General features: G+C 38.1%; 1 protein-coding gene across 2 annotated transcripts in view; it reads left to right on the forward strand.

Annotated features, from left to right (window-relative positions):
- STX18 (syntaxin 18) overlaps positions 1–19,042 on the forward strand; it is a 77,639-nt gene that overhangs the window by 34,041 nt on the left and 24,556 nt on the right. Inside the window, exon 2 of one of the 2 annotated variants that reach the window (XM_068403402.1) lies at positions 7,771–7,838. The exons of the other annotated variant lie outside the window; for it this stretch is intronic. Coding sequence (XP_068259503.1) covers positions 7,771–7,838 — 68 coding nt within the window. The remainder of the gene's footprint in view (positions 1–7,770; positions 7,839–19,042) is intronic. 2 annotated transcript variants of the gene reach the window in all.

Consider the following 19,042-nt stretch of genomic DNA (forward strand, 5'->3'; position numbering starts at 1 on the left):
ATCCCGTAATGGCTAATGCAGATTTTTGCAGTGATTCCTTAAAAATTTTACTTTGGCTTTACAAAAAAAGACTGGTTTATTTTAAATTTAAATACTGATAATATTACACATTTTATTTTTTTAAAATCTTTTAAATGTTTTATACCATCTTTACTTTGAAGAATCAAAATACTTCAGTCTTCATTTTCATGGCTTTTAATTCAGTTAATTTAATTTTGAATGTCCTTATCCCATGTACCACACATTTTATGAATACAACACCCCGATTCTTGGTTACGTTAATTCCTTTGCTCTGAATGCAAGACTACTAATAAAATGCAATTGAAATGTTTTCCTGCCCGTTGCTGCTGCTGTAACATATATGCTGATGTAAAGCAGAAACTGAACAAAGTCACAATTTCCCCCAGATTAGAGGTAGCCAGGCTGGCTGTCTCCTTGCCTCCTGCTACCCGCTTCCAGCGTGGGGCCACCCCCCACGCCACACTTTAGATATTATTTGCTCTTTTGAGTTTCAGATTACGAGAGCAATTGATCTGCGTGACCTATTTGAGAAACTTTCACGTTTGCCGGGGAAACCTAAACCAAATGTATCCCCTCAAGAGACAAATCAGCTGAAAACAGGCCAGTTGATGGCTGGAGGCAGCCAGTGCTCCTCTGTGATGAATTCTGGTAGGACAGCACCACCTCATGGCCTACTGATAAGTCACCATCCAAACCCCTTTAAATAACAGTTTTCACACTATTATTCAATTCAGAACCTGAAGCTTCAGCTCTGAATTTAATCTTTGGTTTAGTTTAATTGTTTTAGTCTTTGTTGCGTGTCACTCTATCAGGGAATTGTATCATTTCGTCTTTTGAAGGTTCCGGTTTCTGAAATGTAGAATCCAGATAATAGTATTTTAAAAAGAAAATCTTGTCTGTTCTTAGGCAACATCATGCAGGAGCCTGTGTGAATTCCATGGGCTGACAGTGCTTAAAATATAACCTAGAAGGAAGCTGCGTGGGACCTGGTTTTTCATATGCTGTATTTTTAAAAAGTTCATAACTATCTAATCCAAGGTAGTTTGTAATGGAAAATTTCTCCATAGGAGTCATTTCTGCATAGAAACATTTCTTACTAGTCTTTCTCAACTGTAATAGTTTCGGCAAGAGCCCAAGCTGTTAATTTTAAAATATGTTTAATATAAATGGGGTTTCTGTTTATAGTATCTATTCTGTTTGGGTTTTATTCCAGATTTCTGAAGACGCTTGCCTTCATTACATTCATTAACCATGGAAAATTTCCTCTTTTTTTTTTTTTTCTTTTTAATACAGTTTAGACATTGGAAGCAATTTTTTTTTTTTTTTGTAATAAAAACAAGTTTATGTTCTTACACAGATTACTGTATCTATTCCTAGTACAGAGACTGTACTTTTTCGGTTGGAAACATGCAGCCCCAGTACATCACCTAATGTCTTACTGAAATTCTTAATTTCTTCTGAAATAGGCAGTGGGTATGTTTGGGTTGACTGTGTGTTTGGAGTCAAAAACATGATAGGTGTCTAGCTATTAGTATTATAACACCCTTAAATTTTCTGCTCTTTGCAGAGAGGATTGTAGGATGTAGTCACGTTTTCATGAATCTGTAGATGGAATCTATTTAGGTAAGACATTTGAAGATCAGGCTTTTTGGACATATTGAAAAGTTAAACATAAAACTTTTTTTTAATTGTTTTTTTTCTTTAAGGCTAATGAGACACTTCCTTCAGCGGTGCTTGTCAGTGCTGCTGAATCAACAGTAAATACCGTGTGTCTTATGACTTTTGCAAGAGCCTTTTTATTATGTTTTGGTTTTAAGTATTTTAAAGTTTCTTTTAAAAAAGTACATCCTCTAAAAATTCAGAGGGGCAATATAGTGCGAAGTGTAGCAGTCATTTTATATGGTAGTAAATAGTTCCTTATTGTTCTGATGGAAGAGTAAACTTGATAAAATGCTATGTTTGTTCAATGAAAATGACTATTCAGTGCTGTCGAATTCTCTCTATGTCACGGGAACCTACTCAAATCAGTTTAATTGTAAACAATGCTGCTGCTTCTTGCAGTGGGTTAAACGTATGCAAATTGGAACCTACTGTTTCATGAGTGATCAATTCTTTGTTGGGAGTGGAAAAATGTTGTATGTATTGCTAAGATACTGAAGGAAGCATAGTCAGCGTCTTCATTCTAAAGTATATGCATCTTTTGAAGATGCTGATTTGGAAGGAATGCTTTCTTGGTTTTTATCTTATTTAAAAATATAGCCTGCTCTAAAATCAACAGAAAAATTTCTGAATAGAGGAACATCTACCATTTCTAGTGAAGGCCCTAAGTATAAACAGAGCTGTGCATGCCACCTGTGGTAGCAGATGGCAGCCATTCACAGCTTCCTCTTGTGTTGGACTTGCGTTATATGCAATATTTGCTTTTATGTTTTAATAAGAGTGGTTTAAAAAATCTACAGTGGCAACAAAACACAGATATATTCATTAAAGAGGTAGTTTACAATGAAGATAAACTTTTTAAAGTGCGAACTGGAACCTAAAGTGACTTTAAAAAAGTTACGTTACAGGCTTTAATGTGAATTTATAGAGTGTTTTTTACTTGCATGATGCTGACACTTTCGTTGCCACCCAGTGGAAAACTGCTGCTGCTTCACTGTAGAGAATCAATTGGCTTTTCATGATCAGAACTACACTTGGGAGTTTTAAAATAACATCTGGAGTCTCCAGCTTCAGTAGCTGAGTTTAGGAGGTTATCGTGTTAAGTTTCTTAAGTTGTAATTAAATATACCTCCTCTCATGGCAGATGCGTCTTTTAGGAAGTTCCCTACTGGTGCTGTCCAGCTTCTGCTCTCCCTTGTGCTGATACAGGTATTTGTGGAGCTGAAATGAAAGAAACAAATTCTTTGTATTTGGTCTTAAGTAGTATTAACACCCATTTCCAGAAGAGTAATTAAAAAAAAAAAAAGTCATTTCAGTGTTTTGGTGTGTGGTATTGACCCTCAAGGGAGTGCCAGTGGGAATGGGGAGAGAAGAGGGAGGGCCTGGAATTTCGTAAGTGGTCTTCGTTGTCAGAAGGAACGTAACCCTCCGTATTCTGGTAGTGAACAGAAGCTCTAGAACATGCTGTTAGTATAACCATATGACTGATGTTGGCAATATGGGGAGGAAAGGTGGTTTTTTTTTTCCCCATGATTGTCATAAAAATGTCAGTTATATCTGGAAATTCAGTAGTGTTCTTCCCCATAAGTTAAGTTTAGTCTTAATGTAGTGCAAGCATTCTGCAACTATGAAGGGCATTTCTCTAAGCCCTCTTGTCCCTTCAGGGAAAAAAGGAAATAATTTCATTATTTCAAGGTTGAAGGAGAGGCTTATTTCTCTGCTCCAGACTTTCAGAGAAGACAAAAGCTAATTTCCAGAGGCAAAGAATGGGAACCAGGACAAGAGGCCAATACTCAGATGAGTTTGTGCTTCGTCTTCAAATTGCTTTCATCTATCCTTTTGACGGCTGTGTCAACTGGTGGTATTATTGTTTTGAAAACAGGCATATACAGCAAATAGGAAGTTGCAGTTATGATGGATGGGTAAATGGAGTGGAAAAAATGGATATGCTGAAATGCAAGTGGGATTTAAAATTGTTCTAGGTCTACTTGAAAGATTAATTAGATATAAAAAAATAGCCCAGAGGCAGTAAAAAGCAGAGGGAGAGAGAGAGACTGACTGGCCAAGAAAACCGTTGCAGAAGGGAAGAGATAAGTACAGATAAAGTCAGGTTTGGAAAAATTCACAATGAGTTAACTAATGGTATTAAAACCCCCCACAGTTAAAATATTCTTTAGCTATGTAAATAAAAAGAGAATTGGCAAAAAAGTGGATTTGTCATGCAGCTGGACTATAGACTAAGAATAGTTTAGGCGTGGTCTCCAGACTAAATTAATAAGGAAAAAGCCATGGACCAGCAGGGTAAAAGAAAGATACGTACTGGGAACCAGAGCACAGAACTGGAAGTTTGTACAAAATCTCAGGACTTTAATGCAGTCAGTTGTGGTTATCAGACAGTCTCTGGGTTGAGGTCAGGCACAGTGGATTTGAGAAATCCCATGTTCTGAAGGCAGCTATTTTTAATGAAAATACATTGAATTGAAGATGATACCATTTGATTGGAGGGAAGCAAATTTAATTCCTGTAATTAAGTCAGCAGAGGGAAACTTACAATGGCATCAGCAGGGCCTGACCCAGAAGTGGTCCAGGATTCAGAAAAGATTTTAAGGGGAAAAAAATAGAAAGCAAGATACAATGCAGTATAATTTGCTATCTTACTAAAAACGGGATGTGCCCAACCAACTTTAAGAAAATCTGCTTTTCCTTCATTAGGATGGTGTCTGATGGTAAAGTGTCTGATAAAGTGCTAATAGGAAGTCTAGAGATTAGCAGAGAAAATATTAACTGAATAAGATGAATAAGCAGAAGCAATGCTTCTGTGTTGAAAGAAGTGTTGGGCTGAAGAGAGGTTAGTAGTGGAATTTTTGCATTCCCCACAACAAGAACAATACTAAACAAGGTTTACAAACCAGTATTTGTTTGGTTTTAAAATCAGTCCCGGAGTAAGATGAATCGGTAAAATTTATTGATGAGGGAATGCTGAGAGAAAGGAGAGGAAGAAGCACGATACATTACAGCAAGTGCTGAATGACTCTGGGGTCTGGAGTTGTGGGGAAAAGAAAGAAATTCAGCAATAGAGTATATATTTAGAGACCAAAACAAAGAATAAGCTCAAAACTAATCAATGAAAATGGTGGAAGAAAAGATATTTCCAGCTGAGTTAGAAAGTAACACCAGTGAATGCACTTCTAGTCATCTGCATTGGAAAAGGATGGATACAAACTGGAGCAAATGCAAGGGAAAGTCATGGGTTAGGCAACTTCAGAACTATCTTGTAAGAAGAAACCAAAAGCTTAGGGTGGTTTGTCTCTGGCTACAGAAGTTAGAGGGAGGTAGGATTATTGACAGTAAACTCAAACACATGCAGGAAAGCAGAGCTTTTAAGGGAAAGGACTGTTTTGAAGCAAGAACAGATGGATAGAGGTTGGTAATCAGTAAACCTGGAAATTTGACAGTTCTCATTCATAAGAAGAGCAGTAGGATTGTAATAAAGCCACTCAGTTAGACTGGGGAGATGCTTTATTACCTTTAGGCTGGAGCTTGATAACTTTGTAAGGAGTGTATGGTGTGCCTCTGATAACCGCAGAATAATTGCAGGTTGATGACACTGGAAATATCTTCAAGATTTATATTTGTATAATCAGGGATATTTTGTGTCATCAGAAGATTAAGCATGGTACCAAAAAAAAAAAACAACCTCTTTTTTTTGATAAAATTCACATTCCCTGTTATGCTGATGAGACCTTCTTTTTCGTAAAATTGTTTAATTTTGTTGATATGGTAATGCCAAATTGAATTCAGAACTATGCCAGTAGTACACGGTAAGAAAAGGCAAAAGAGAAATAGCAGCAGTGCAGGATTGCAGGAGATGCTGTTAGAATTTGAGGGAAAGTAGAACAAGAAGTCTCACTTCTGATGCAAATCTTGGGAACTAAGAGCTTGGTGCAAGTATGGGCATAATGGTGTCATTCTAAATTCATGAAAATAGCTTTACAAATGAAGGAGAGGCAAAGTGGGGTCAGTGCAATTCAAACACACGATGACAATTTTAGCCTAAATAGAATGCTCTTTGTGACTAGATGAATTAATTACTGTAAGACAGTGTTCTTGCTTGTCATTCTGATTCTTTCTGCTTGTTAATCACTCCTAAATTGTAGCTATTGCAGTAATATTAAGATTTATTACTTATAAAGTTTTACTCTTTTCTAGTTTAGTGTTTGTTCACATATTAATGTAAATGTTTTGAAATGTGTTTCTTATTTTATGTTTCTGCTCTGTCCTCTGTAGTACTTTCTTTCTGCCTATTAAGTATTATTGTTCTACTGAAACACTGTATGACTGTTTTAAATGTTTTGCTTGCAGAGTCAAGCTTAATTTACCTATTCAGCAAATTTCATGACATACCAAGTCTGAGCTGAGAAGGAGATTAGTATGCAAAAAATAAGTTCCAGTGGCAATGAGAAGGAACATCTGTAAATGGTTTAGCTTATTCTTTGTGCCTCGTTGATCTTGTAGTGATTTCAGTTTTTCCCTTCTTACTGCTTATGACTGTGCTAGCACACTAAACTTTGGATCTACTGGAGGTACTAACAGAACTTAGTTTGCTATGAATGGGATGAAATTATCCCGTCCCGCTAATCACATAGAAAACTTTCAATATGAAAACTGGGAAAAATCTTATCCAATATGATGAGTTGTAGTAAAAATGAAACAGGGCAAATAATAATAGGGAAATGTACTTGTATGTATTTGCACAAGGAAACACTTACTTTGAGTTGTACAAATCACTGCGGTCTTACTAAGTACATTTTTTCCTCTTACTTTTTTCAAAGAGCTGATGCTCTTTTGAAAAAAAAAAATGGGGGAATTAATCTTCTATTTATCCAAACTATTCTGTGTTCTTTCTCTGTGGTTTTTTGTTTGTTTAATTACAAGGAAGATTTGCATGAAAATAGGATTTCAAGTCTTGAACAGCTTCTGATGCTTTTTCCCAGATACATGGGGTAAACTGCATTTATTGTATTTGTAAACTAAAACAACTATTGTTTTGTAAAATTCTTTGCATGCTGTTTTACACTGAATTATTAATGAATATTTGAGAATATGCTTTCAAAGGTTTCCCCTGCCTCCCCTTTGAAAATATATACCACTAATGTATATCATTCTCCCCCCTCCTCCTCCCACCATCATCACAGAATGTTAGGGATTGGAAGTCTCTTCAAGACCTGCCAAGGAAGTCATATTGGTAGTCATCTCATTTCTGTGGCCACTTAAACTCGATTTCTGTAGTTCCTCCATTCTCTAAGATAAGCAGCATCTTACGCTACACCAAATCTTTTCAATCAGACTAAAGTTTGCAAAAGTTCTTCCAGATTTTTTAGGAGTTTTTTCATCTTTTCGAAGGATCTTTGTAAAGACTTTTAGTAAAGAAAATCAAGTGGATTTATAGCAAAACTTATGGACAGTGAACTGTAAATCCAGAAATAGAAGTTTGATAGGGATGTATGCTCTGGCAAAACTTAATAATTATCAGATGATAGCGATGCTACTTTAGTTTGGGCACAAACTGGTCACTCTATTATGGCAAAAACAGAAAGGAGAGGGACAGCACCTTGCTCTACAAGTTCTAATAACTGAACTTGAATATTTATATCATGTCTCATCAGTAAAATGTTTAAAACTTTCTTGCGTGATATTCTAAAATGAATTTATTTTCTGAAATGTACATTAGGTTCTGGATTGCCAGTTTAGATCATGTTTTGTGTTATTATCATGTTTAATATTGTAGTTATATTTAGTGTTTAGTAGTGGTTAGTGTTTAGTGTATGCTTTTTGGATAGAAGATGTATTTTTACTACTTTTCTCTGAGTTGTACTTTCACACAACAGGTCTTTTTTTTAGATGATTTTTATGTACCGACTGCTTGCAAAATGTGAAAATTCTGTTATAAAAGAGTAAATGCTATGATTCTGTTTAATTACAGAATAAATGATTTTACAAATTCATGTTTGAAGTGTAGAATACTGAACTTTAACCATGAAAGTAATGGGTTATCTGCCTGAAGTTTAATTACGATTTCTATTCATTCAGATTTCTCATATTGGAAAGCTGAAAGATTTTCTTCTGCAACACAGAAAGGATTACATTAATGCTTACAGGTAAGTGTGCATTGTGTTTAAATAGATTTATCTATTTTCAGATTTATAAAGTGAACTGCTTAAAAATCTATAGGCATAATGACTAAAACCAAAACATAAATTGCTTATTCATTGGCTTACTGTAAGCTACTTAAGGTGAAGAGTAGTGCTGTCACAGGAAGAAAATGGTCCTAAACAAAATGAGACTCAGAATTTGAAGATTTCTGGCTCTTAGGAGTGAGTTCAGAAATAAAACAACCTGTCAGTCCAAGTCCAGTACCTTTTAAGGAGCTGCAGAGTAGGTTTCTGAAGTGGTTCCTGAGACAGCAGAATACTAGATTCAATGATCCAGGTTTTCCCTTTCACTCTGTGACACTAAACCTACTTGTTATCACTAAGTATACAGTCAGTAGCATCAGCAGGCCCTGGAGGAGAATGATGCAAACTCTTCAGACTTCAGACTCTGGAATGTGATTCCCAGATGAAGGACACCACTGAGAACAGGGTGTCAGGGAACAGCAGCGCAGGATTTGCTTTTCTGTGACGAAAACTGTAGGCTTCAGTCCTGGTAGTTGTTATTCCGTGGAGGAAGTTTTAATTCCCTTCAGCCATTAGGAAACATTCAAAACTGCTGTGTCTGCTTACCTGCTGATAGCTTTAGTAGTAGGGCTTTTAGAAGATTAAAACACAAGTTTACAGGTTGGTCTTAGAAAAAAATAAGAGTATGTTGTCATCTGCAGATTTAACATTCTTAATGAATTACTAAATCAAGTTATCCTAAGATCTAAATGTTGCTGCAACTTGTATTTTGGTGAACTGAATACAAATAATCATATCATGTGAGAAATGGAAAACTTGCTTTTTTAATGAAACTCATTACCTGCAAGCTTAGTAGTCGTATTATAGATTGCACAATATTGCATTCCAGAAATAGAAAATACTTCATAGGTATCTCCACTTAAGTAACTTTGCTGTTGTAAATAGAAGCGTAACAGTTCCTGTTGAACTAATCCCCAGTTAATTTTAATTCATATTGTAGAAGATGGTTTGTGACACACTTATGATTGCTATAAATATTTATTTGAAAAAAGTAGATATCCTCTGTATGTCTTCATAGTGCAGACCCCACAACATATAACTAATCATTCCTTTCCTTCCTTCTCAGTCTATAGGTATATTTAAGATTAAAAAATGAACAGTGTGACATAACATACAGTGAATGCTGTCTTTTGGGGAAATACATGTGTGTGGGGAAAACTGCTCACCGAAACCGCCTGGCCTTTGTCACACTGTCATTTTTAAAGCAGGTTGATCTGCCATCCTGGTTATGCATAGGGAAAGAGGTGTTCTCCAGAGTTTTGGGACACTTCTATTTTGAGATTTGTGGTTCAAACCCAAAACTTGAAAAATTCCAACCAGATGTAAAATTGGAAGAATGTACAGTGTGCGCAATACAGAATGCATCTGAGTTGGGATGCTTTAAAGAACTGGGATGCACTTTTTATAAAGAAGCCAATGAATTTCTACCAAGGAAAGTTTCCACTTTAAAGAGAATGTCAGCAGCTTCTCGAGGTAGACAAAGGTGGATCATTGTGGCAATGCCCTTCTTGGGTGGGGAGGGAACATGACATAAAACAACTAAATGTCTTTTTTCACAGTCATCTGAGAAGCGCATGACCCACCTGGTTGTTTTTTTTTTTTTTGGGGGAGGGGGGTGTGTATCCAAATGAAACAGTGTAGGTAAACTTTCTTTTTTAAAGGGTCTTCTGAAACTTCACAATTTCCTGTGTTGAGGGACTGGAGAAACACAACAGAACTGCAGTAGCGCATGGGGTGTGTCAGCCCTATCTGCATTCCCATTCTGCCACAACCCTGGCTAAAGCTAAGCTGTTGCTTCAATCGAGGTAGAGAAAATGCAGTCTAAAGTCATCTTGGGTTGAAGACTCTCAGTCCCAAGTCAGTTTAATGCCTTCCTCCAAAAGGCTTCACAGGTACCAAATAGGAGCGTTATCCAGACAGATATCGATCCCCCAGGAGAAGACAGTAGGAACAGATGAGCCGTCTGCTATTCCTTAGGCCTGGTCCATACTGGAGGAACAGCCTTTCTGAGAAACAACTTTTAGGCCAGAAAGGGTCTGTCATAGTAATAGCAATACTGTACAATCAGTGGTATCAAAATGTGTCCCTAAGTAAGTTGTCAGAAGATTTCTGGCACCTTTTTTTTATCTCCCTGAGATTTTAAAAGCAGTATTTTGTTATTTCAAAAATGAAACAAACAAACAAAAGATTTTGGCATGTTTTATAAGTGTAAGGCCATGAGAGCTCTTTGTAGTCAGTGCCAGCAAAAATTAAGCTCAGGGCGTGTGGGTGTCAATTCTGTGTGCAAGGTGGATGAGGAACTGCTTTTCCAAGCAGCAAGCAGAAGTAGTGTACAGCTACATGTTATGTCTAGCTCTCTGCTTTCCTGTATCTATTGGAGTAGGTCATGAACAACACTAGGCGGAGCTACCAATTTAATACTGAAATAAATAACTATTTTTACTGTGTGAACTTCATGTGAATGCATGTTACGACCTGGTCGCAACTAGTTCATAAATCCCTTGGAGTAAATTAAGGTGAAACGACACCAAATAACTGGTATGAAATTAAGAACAATTTATTAATACAGGGAAAGTTGCATGATTGTAAGTGTCTTGGGTTTCTAAAGGCATTGAGAAAAGAGAGAAAAGGAAAAGGGAAAAGAGAAAGAGGATAGAGACTATGAGAGAGAGAAAACGAGAGATCACCACCCTTGGATCCAGCGATGTAAGTTGTCTGTAGAGTTGGTAAGTTGCTTGCAGAGTTGCTCCTCCGGTAAATCGCTTGCAGGATCAGTCCTCAGGTGGCGGGCGGGAGCGCGCGCCAGCATCCCAAGTGAGAAGGTCTAAATACTTTAGGTCATTTGCATGCGATATAGGAGAGGGTGGTAACATCCCTCTTGTCTCCCCCCCTCTGCTCGCTTCCCATGCTAATTGGGACGCCTGCACTTTGTAGTCTTAGATTGTTCTCGAAATGAGTCAGTGGTCCCCCAAGGGGTGCCTGGTGGTCGTGATCCCCTAGTTGTGGTGTCCGCTGTATGACCCCGCTTCTGCACAAGCGTGGCTGAGGCCTTGCAAAGTTGTTGCACATGTAGGCTGGTCCCAAGGAAAAGATACCATCTGGCCTCCGCAGGACTTATCTCTTCCTCCAGCCAGAGCTGTCAAACAAGTTGTTTAAGGCATACAAACTCTGTCCGTCACAATGCATAAGGTGAGAAACCGCAAATAAGAGCGAACAGTAGTAGTGGTTAAATTTTGGGTACTGTTTGTGTTTTATTAACAGTAGTGTGCATAAAATTGAAGTGATAAGAGGAGTAAAAATCTGTCCAAGCTATTTTAATTTTTTAAAGTTTTTTAATGTTCTTTTTGTAAACTATCTTTTGACTAGTTATCATGGTAATTCTCTCCCAGGCAACTAGCGATAGGACAAGAGGACATAGCCTCAAGCTTCACCAGGGGAGGTTCAGGTTAGACATTAGGAAGAATTTCTTCTCAGAAAGGGTCATTAGACATTGGAACAGGCTGCCCAGGGAGGTGGTGGAGTCACCATCTCTGGATGTGTTTAAGAAAAGACTGGACATGGCACTTAGTGCCATGGTCTAGTTGACTTGGTGGTCTCAGGGCAATGGTTGGACTCGATGATCCCAGAGGTCTCTTCCAACCTGATTGATTCTGTGATTCTGTAATTCTCAGTGATATTCACCCCCCATACCTCAGGTATTAACTAAGGAGAGGAAGAAAGAAGTGTCATTTCCTCCAAATCTCATCTGTTATTGCAGCTGATCTTGTCCTTAATGGTCAAACTTAAAATAGCTAGTACTGTCAAATTCCGTATTATATTGCCTATGCTGTTCTACTTTGTGGATGCAAAGAGGATCATAGCATCCATGCTGTCAGTCTCACAGTCTTAGCAAATGCCTCACTCATTCAAGACAGCAGTTTTTGTAACTTTTCAATACTTAAGCTATGGGGAAAATTTTAAAACAATTTAATACTAAAAGGCTGTGCTGGAATTTATGTAGAAAGTTTAATTTTGTTAATGAAATTTGACTAGTCTGTATTTTGTCAATCCTGCTATTTGTTTTTCAACTCTAGCACAATGTGTTGGTGAAATCCGGCTTTTGAGTTATCAAGTTGAATTATTGTATGCCTTGTAAAGCTTCTTCAGAAGTGTTACATCCAGGTCCTTAATTGCTTCTTTGACCTTACTTTTGCAGACTATAAATTCTTTATTAATAGAGTTTTTATTTTTGGCTTACATAAAACATCCTGCTACAGGAGGGATGACTTTAATTCATTTTTAGAGAAGATTTTTAGCAGTGTGAAAGAGAACTGGAAGAAGGGTTAATTGAAACTAAGGCTGTGACCCATTTTATCTAACTTTAAATATTTAACTGAAATACCTAAATTGAGTCCAAAAAGCTCAAGGATTAGGAATTGCTTTTTCACCTTCTTCTTGATTTGACTGTTAGCTGTAAAATATGTGAATGGCAAAACACATGAAACTAGCGATGCGGTGAACTAAGCTTACTGACTTACAAGCAGTTGCACCTTTATCCTCTCCTGCTTATCAGGATTCATTTGCTTTCTCTTCCATCTTGGTTTTCAGCTTTCTGCGATAAGGAACTTTTCTCTTTTGTCTTCTTGCCTGTTTTATCCTGTCTACCATGATTCTCTCCTCTGGACAGAACTTCTGAGAGCTTTAGGGGTACCAGAGATGTGGTATCATCTTCCACTGACAGCCGATGGAGAGAAACTTGGAACTGGCCTGTTAGAAAACTGATTTACAGAGGGGCACATATAGAAGCTCCTCCTTCAAACTTCTCTCCAAATGTATGGTTATTTCTTGTCATTTGGCTTAAAAATTGGGAGTTATATTAATCTTAAAATCTGTGGCAATAATAGTGAAAACTTGGGCTTTCTCTACAACACACATTTTAAGGAAAATAATAATGAAAACACTGAGTAGCAAAGACTATGAGTGACTCAGGTTATTATTGGTCACACTTGCTAAGGGAAGGACCAATAACTATATGTACCTTGCTTTTATTTCACATTAGAACCTTGTATTAATTAAAATTATTTAAGTTATTTTTCTTTATTTTCCTCCTGGCTTCATATGCACATTTCAAACCTAACGAAGCCCTTTGGGTATCATCCTCATGGTCAGTGAACACATTCAGTGGCAGGGTATTTTGTAAGAAATGTGTAGCTAAATCATAGGACATTGCATCATCACCATTCCTGATAATAGTATCTGTCTCTGAGCTGTCACTTGTGATGTTGTTAACTGCGATCTCTCTGCAAGAATCTTTGAAAAGAAGTGAAACAACGATCAAGAAATGCTTTAAGACATCTCAGAGTATTTGAAAATTAGTTAGTTTCTATTGGGAAATGCTGTGACAATACTTAACACCAGCAATGGTAAACAGTATTTGGCTATTTGTTCATAACTGGTTTATGGTTTATCTCAGGGACTTCCTCACCAGCTTTTTCAAGTAGGTTTTTTAAGCTTCAGAGTGGTGTTTAGAAAGCACATATGGGGTGCAGTCCTTGAGGTGATGTATAAGAAAAATAACCAAGGACTTTTCCTTAAAACAGAACTGATTAATTTTTTTTTAAGTTTACGTGAAAGTCACAAAAATAATTTTCAATTGATGAGTAAATACGGTAAACACCAGACATTTATATATTAGAAAATTAACCCTGCTAAATTGGATCTTCAAGGACTTTTCCAGCAATGTTGCATTTGGTTAATGTGTATCTTCAGTGAGTTAGTGATGAACAGTGCCTTAAAAAAAAAAAAAAGCCCCTTCCTGACCTTATAAAGTCTGAATATTCTTCTCTTATAAGTGATATGCTGATGAGACTTTATTGACTTTAGTGGAATAATTTCTCATTTATGTTGCTATTAACAGAAAAATGAATAGTACCTTTCCTTTTTTCAGCTCTGTAGAGAATTAGCTGTAAGGGTAGGTGGCTATTTCTTCTGTCTCTGTTTGGTCATAAGCCGTTTCCAGCAGGGCAAGTTGATCACTCTTCCTGGAAAGGAGAAGGCAGGGACTCTTGGTTCCTGAAGATGTTAACAAGATGTGGGTGCTTTTTTATTTTTGCTTATTAAGCAAACTGTGATGCTTCCTTCCGGATGAGGATTGTTATGGACCTTCCCATTTTTAGTGTATGACTGCTATACAGTCTATATATTCTTCCTCTTAGTTCATTTGCTATAATGCATTCCTACATTGCTTTCTACACTGTGCTGTGTGAGATCCTGTCTTTGGTAAATTGTCTAACATTTTGTCTGTGAACAACTTGTGCCTTTGCCTTTCATCATCGGCTCCTTCATGTTTTTGATCATTGAACCACCAAGACAGTTTGTATGTTTGTGTTAAATATAGTTTGAGGAACTAGCTGTAGTGCCCTAACACTTGGGAATTTGAAATGGTCCTCTTGGGATTCCTCCACAGCCTCCAGTTTCTCTGAAGGATCTTTCAAGGTTTAGACAGTTTAAAGAGCAGTTATTCCTGCTGTTTTAATCAGACGTTGGAAAGGAATTGAGAATTCTGGGTTTTGACCACAGAACACCTCATACTTAAAAGGTAAATCTTTGAGAGAGGAGCTTTCCATCTGAGATTATTAGACGTCTGATTTTTGTCTTTTGCAATTGCAGAAATACTTAATGTAGTTCATCAGTGTAGCATAGATTGGTTCTGAGGAGAAATGATGTTTTTTTCATCAGAAAGGCTGGATGGGTGGCTTGTGATGTGTCTTGATTTACATGCTTCTGTGGACCTTCTGTACAGTTAAGTGTATGAATATTTCATATGTTTACTGCAAATAATACACTTTGAAAAAATTCTTAAAAAATTATCTTTCTGTCTTAAAAACTAATGTTGGTGCCCAGTAATTATGCCTCTTGCCCTTGCATTTATCTACCTAGTAAAGCTGGAAAATAAAAGCCATAAATCAGTTATGTGTTTGACACCCTATGTTTTGTGGAGAGCGTTCCCTTGGCTTAACTAATAAAAGAAAAGAAGTAGCCATTAAAGGACTCTAAAAATAGTGTCTTTCTGGCTCCTGTACAATGCCAGACTTGCATTGTCTTGCCTTAATCGCGTTTTTACAAGAAGGGAGGCTTTTTTTGTTATACTAAAATAGTAAAACATGTAAACGATCTGTAGGGACTTCCTTCATGGAGGAGTATATAGTATTTTCCTGTTCTCCAGGGAATTATTTTCAAATTATTTATCTTCTTTTTTGATGGTACTAAGTTCATATGTGACATCTTAGAAATAGAATCACAGAATCACAGAATCAACCAGGTTGGAAGAGACCTCTGGGATCATCGAGTCCAACCGTTGCCCTGACATCACCCTGTCAACTAGACCATGGCACTAAGTGCCATGTCCAGTCTTTTCTTAAACACATCCAGAGATGGTGACTCCACCACCTCCCTGGGCAGCCCACTCCAATGTCTAATAACCCTTTCTGAAAAGAAATTCTTCCTAATGTCCAACCTGAACCTCCCCTGGCGAAGCTTGAGGCTATGTCCTCTTGTCCTATCGCTAGTTGCCCGGGAGAAGAGGCCAACTCCCACTCCACTACAACCTCCCTTCAGGTAGTTGTAGACTGCAATGAGGTCACCCCTGAGCCTCCTCTTCTCCAGGCTAAACAACACCAGCTCCCTCAGTCGTTCCTCGTAGGACAGACCCTCCAGACCCTTCACCAGCTTGGTCACCCTCCTCTGGACTCGCTCCAACACCTCAAAAACTTTCTTGAAGTGCGGGGCCCAGAACTGGACACAGTACTCAAGGCGCGGCCTCACTAGTGCCGAGTACAGAGGGACGATCACTTCCCTAGACCGGCTGGCTACACTATTCCTAATAGAGGCCAGGATGCCATTGGCCTTCTTGGCCACCTGGGCACACTGCTGGCTCATGTTTAGCCGGCTGTCGATCAGCACCCCCAGGTCTCTTTCCACCGGTCTGCTTTCTAACCACTCTTCCCCCAGCCTGTAGAGCTGCATGGGGTTGTTGTGGCCCAAGTGTAAGACCCGGCACTTGTTCTTGTTGAACCTCATGCCGTTGGTCTTGGCCCATCTATCTAACCTGTCCAGATCCCTCTGTAGGGCCTTCCTACCCTCCAGCTGATCGACACTCCCACCCAGCTTGGTGTCATCTGCAAATTTACTGAGGGTGCACTCAATCCCTACATCTAGATCATCTATAAAGATATTGAACAGCACCGGCCCCAGAACTGAGCCCTGGGGAACACCGCTAGTGACCGGCCGCCAGCTGGACTTTGCCCCATTCACCACCACTCTCCGGGCTCGGCCATCCAGCCAGTTTTTAACCCATTTAAGAGTCCACCCATCCAAGCCCCGGGCAGCCAGTTTGTCTAGGAGGATGCTGTGGGAGACAGTGTCGAATGCCTTACTGAAGTCTAGATAGACTACATCCACAGCCCTGCCCTCATCTGCTAAGCGGGTCGGTTCGTCATAGAAGGAGACCAGGTTGGTCAAGCAAGACCTGCCTTTCATGAATCCATGTTGGCTGGCCCCGGTGCCCCAATTGTCCTGCATGTGCCGTGTAATGGCACTCAGGATGATCTGTTCCATCACCTTGCCTGGCACCGAGGTCAGGCTGACAGGCCTATAGTTCCCTGGATTGTCCTTCTGACCCTTCTTGTAGATGGGCATTACATTTGCTAATTTCCAGTCAGCTGGAACTTCTCCAGTTAACCAGGACTGCCGGTAGATAATAGAGAGTGGTTTGGCAAGTTCATTCTTTGTTGCAGTATAAATAGTAATTCTTCGTTGCAGCATTCTGGAATTTCTCAGCAATATTTTACAAAACTGAGAATAACTAGTTCAGGTATGCCTGTACTGCCTGTTCTAGTAGCTGAAGCTTCCTCACAGACTTAAAAAAAAAAAGTGTTTTAAATATGTTGTTGTGGAATGTTTTGTCACTTGAGTAGACAGGTTTTCACCTTGGATTTATGTCGGACAGCATTTGGATAGAAAAAGGCAGTAAATTAAAATGCACAAAACATAATAAATAATGTTTAAATTTAGTAGTTAAATAAGAAATAAAATAATCTAAAACATACTGGATACCCAAAGGGAAGAAGTTTAAAAATGTCTGCTGTATTTACAACTAAGGTTATACATACATGTACATATGTGTATATACCTACACACTTATGTGTGTGTGTGTAAGCGTTTATATATATATTTGTAAGGCAATACCTGCTAAAACATTACATATCAATATTTTAGAACTGGTTTATTTCAGCGTATTGCTTTTCAGTCTTTTGTAATACGTTGTTGGAGGAAAATCAAGTTGTTTTGCTTGATTTGGTGTCTTTATTGAATCAGTAAGCAGAAAATATTTTATGTACCAGCAGAAAGAGTTACTAATTCCAAAAGCTGGTGTAACGCCTCCATCAGCTCTGGTTCCTCGTGCTTTGCCAGCAAAATAGGGTCATAGAAATGATCGGCTGTAAGGAGCATGGCTGACACTTTCAAAAAGAGAAAGACTAGGTCATTCTACCACCGTATTTTGCTTGCCTTTGAATATTTCTTTCAGTGGAGATTCCATATCCTCCCTCTGCTTTTTCCTGTTTCCTTATCCATGCTACTAGAATTTTATTTTTTTTACGCTAACTAATTTTGGTTTCTCCTCAGTCTTTTCTAGAATCAACAATTACAATATATTTGGTTTTTCATACATGTTCTCTTCAACCTTTGATCATACTTTTCCGTCTCCTTTGGACACTGTCCCAGTTGGTGCTGCAGTGAGGTGCTGAAATGAAACAAAACTCCAGCTGAGGCCTTGCCCAAAGCTAGGGATAGCAGAAGGATTACCTTTCATTCGTAATGGATTATACTGCATTTATGCATCCCATTGTAATGATGACTTTTTATGCAATAACGTGTTGTTGTTGTGTTCAGTTTACAATCCGATATGATCCCAGATGACTTTCCGAAGAACTGTTCCCTAATCAGTTGTTCCCTATTATCTGTTGGTTCAGATAATTGTTCCTGCTGCAACAAAGAGCCTCTGACCATTCCTTATTCAAATTCTTCATGTTATTTCTCCAAGTTTGCAGTATTGTTTTGAATTGAAGTCTCGTTCTCTTGATACAGTTTTAATCACTTAGCTTTATGCCTCTGCAAATTTAATAAGTGTATACTCCATTCAGCTGTCTGAGTTGTTAAATGAAAGTATTAAATAGTGTCAGATTCAGGACAAACCCCTGTGGAACACAACTCAGTGTGTCCCTCTGTTTTGATATATAACTACTCCAAGTTCAGCTTTTCAAGCAGTTTCACATCCATATGGTACTTGTTTCTTCTAACTCATTTATTCACTGGTAGCTTATGAGAATGTCATGCGAGATAGTAACAAAAGCCACATTAAAGAGAAGATATATAGCAATGATTGCTTTTCATCCATCCATAAGACCTGTTACTGTATTCCAGAAGTAAATTACATTGCGTATGACTTATTCTTCATACATCTTGGCTACTGGTTATCTTTTTGTTCTTTCCTAAGCGCTTAAAATTTGTTTGATTATTTGTTCCTATATTTTCCTAGGCTGAGTGGTCTGTAAGTCCTCTGCTTTTTTTTTTCCTTAATCCTGTTTTTTAGAGATAGTTGCTATACTTCATCTTTTCATCGACCTAATACTCGCTTATTCTCCCCTAGCTCTTGGCAGTGAGGATACATCCTTTCATTTGGTGCATTTTCTGTTTTAGGTGTTTCTCTTAGTAACATTTGCAGAGTAATCTCTGTTATCATTGGCGTTTGCCAGCTGTGTCTCATCCTGCACTTGACCCTTTTCTGATTGTGTCCCTACATACTGTGTTCCTTTAGACTTGTCAGTAGCACTCAGACCTAATTTACACTTCCTGTATTCTGCTTTTTGTGCTTGAGCTCAATTAAGAGCTCCTGAGGTAGGTAAGTTGATCCCTTACTGCATTGCCTATTCTTCCCTTTCATCACGGACAGAATTGCAAATTGTCATAATGTCATTTCTATACGAAAACTACTAGTTCACCTGAATTGTTTTCTGTTCCGTTTTAGGTTTCCCTTTGCTATGCAATTTAACCTACTAATTTTTCTAGACTATTGAAGTCTGCCTACT

Source organism: Nyctibius grandis, chromosome 6 (genome assembly GCF_013368605.1).
Source record: "Nyctibius grandis isolate bNycGra1 chromosome 6, bNycGra1.pri, whole genome shotgun sequence".
In the NCBI taxonomy this organism is placed as follows: domain Eukaryota; kingdom Metazoa; phylum Chordata; class Aves; order Nyctibiiformes; family Nyctibiidae; genus Nyctibius; species Nyctibius grandis.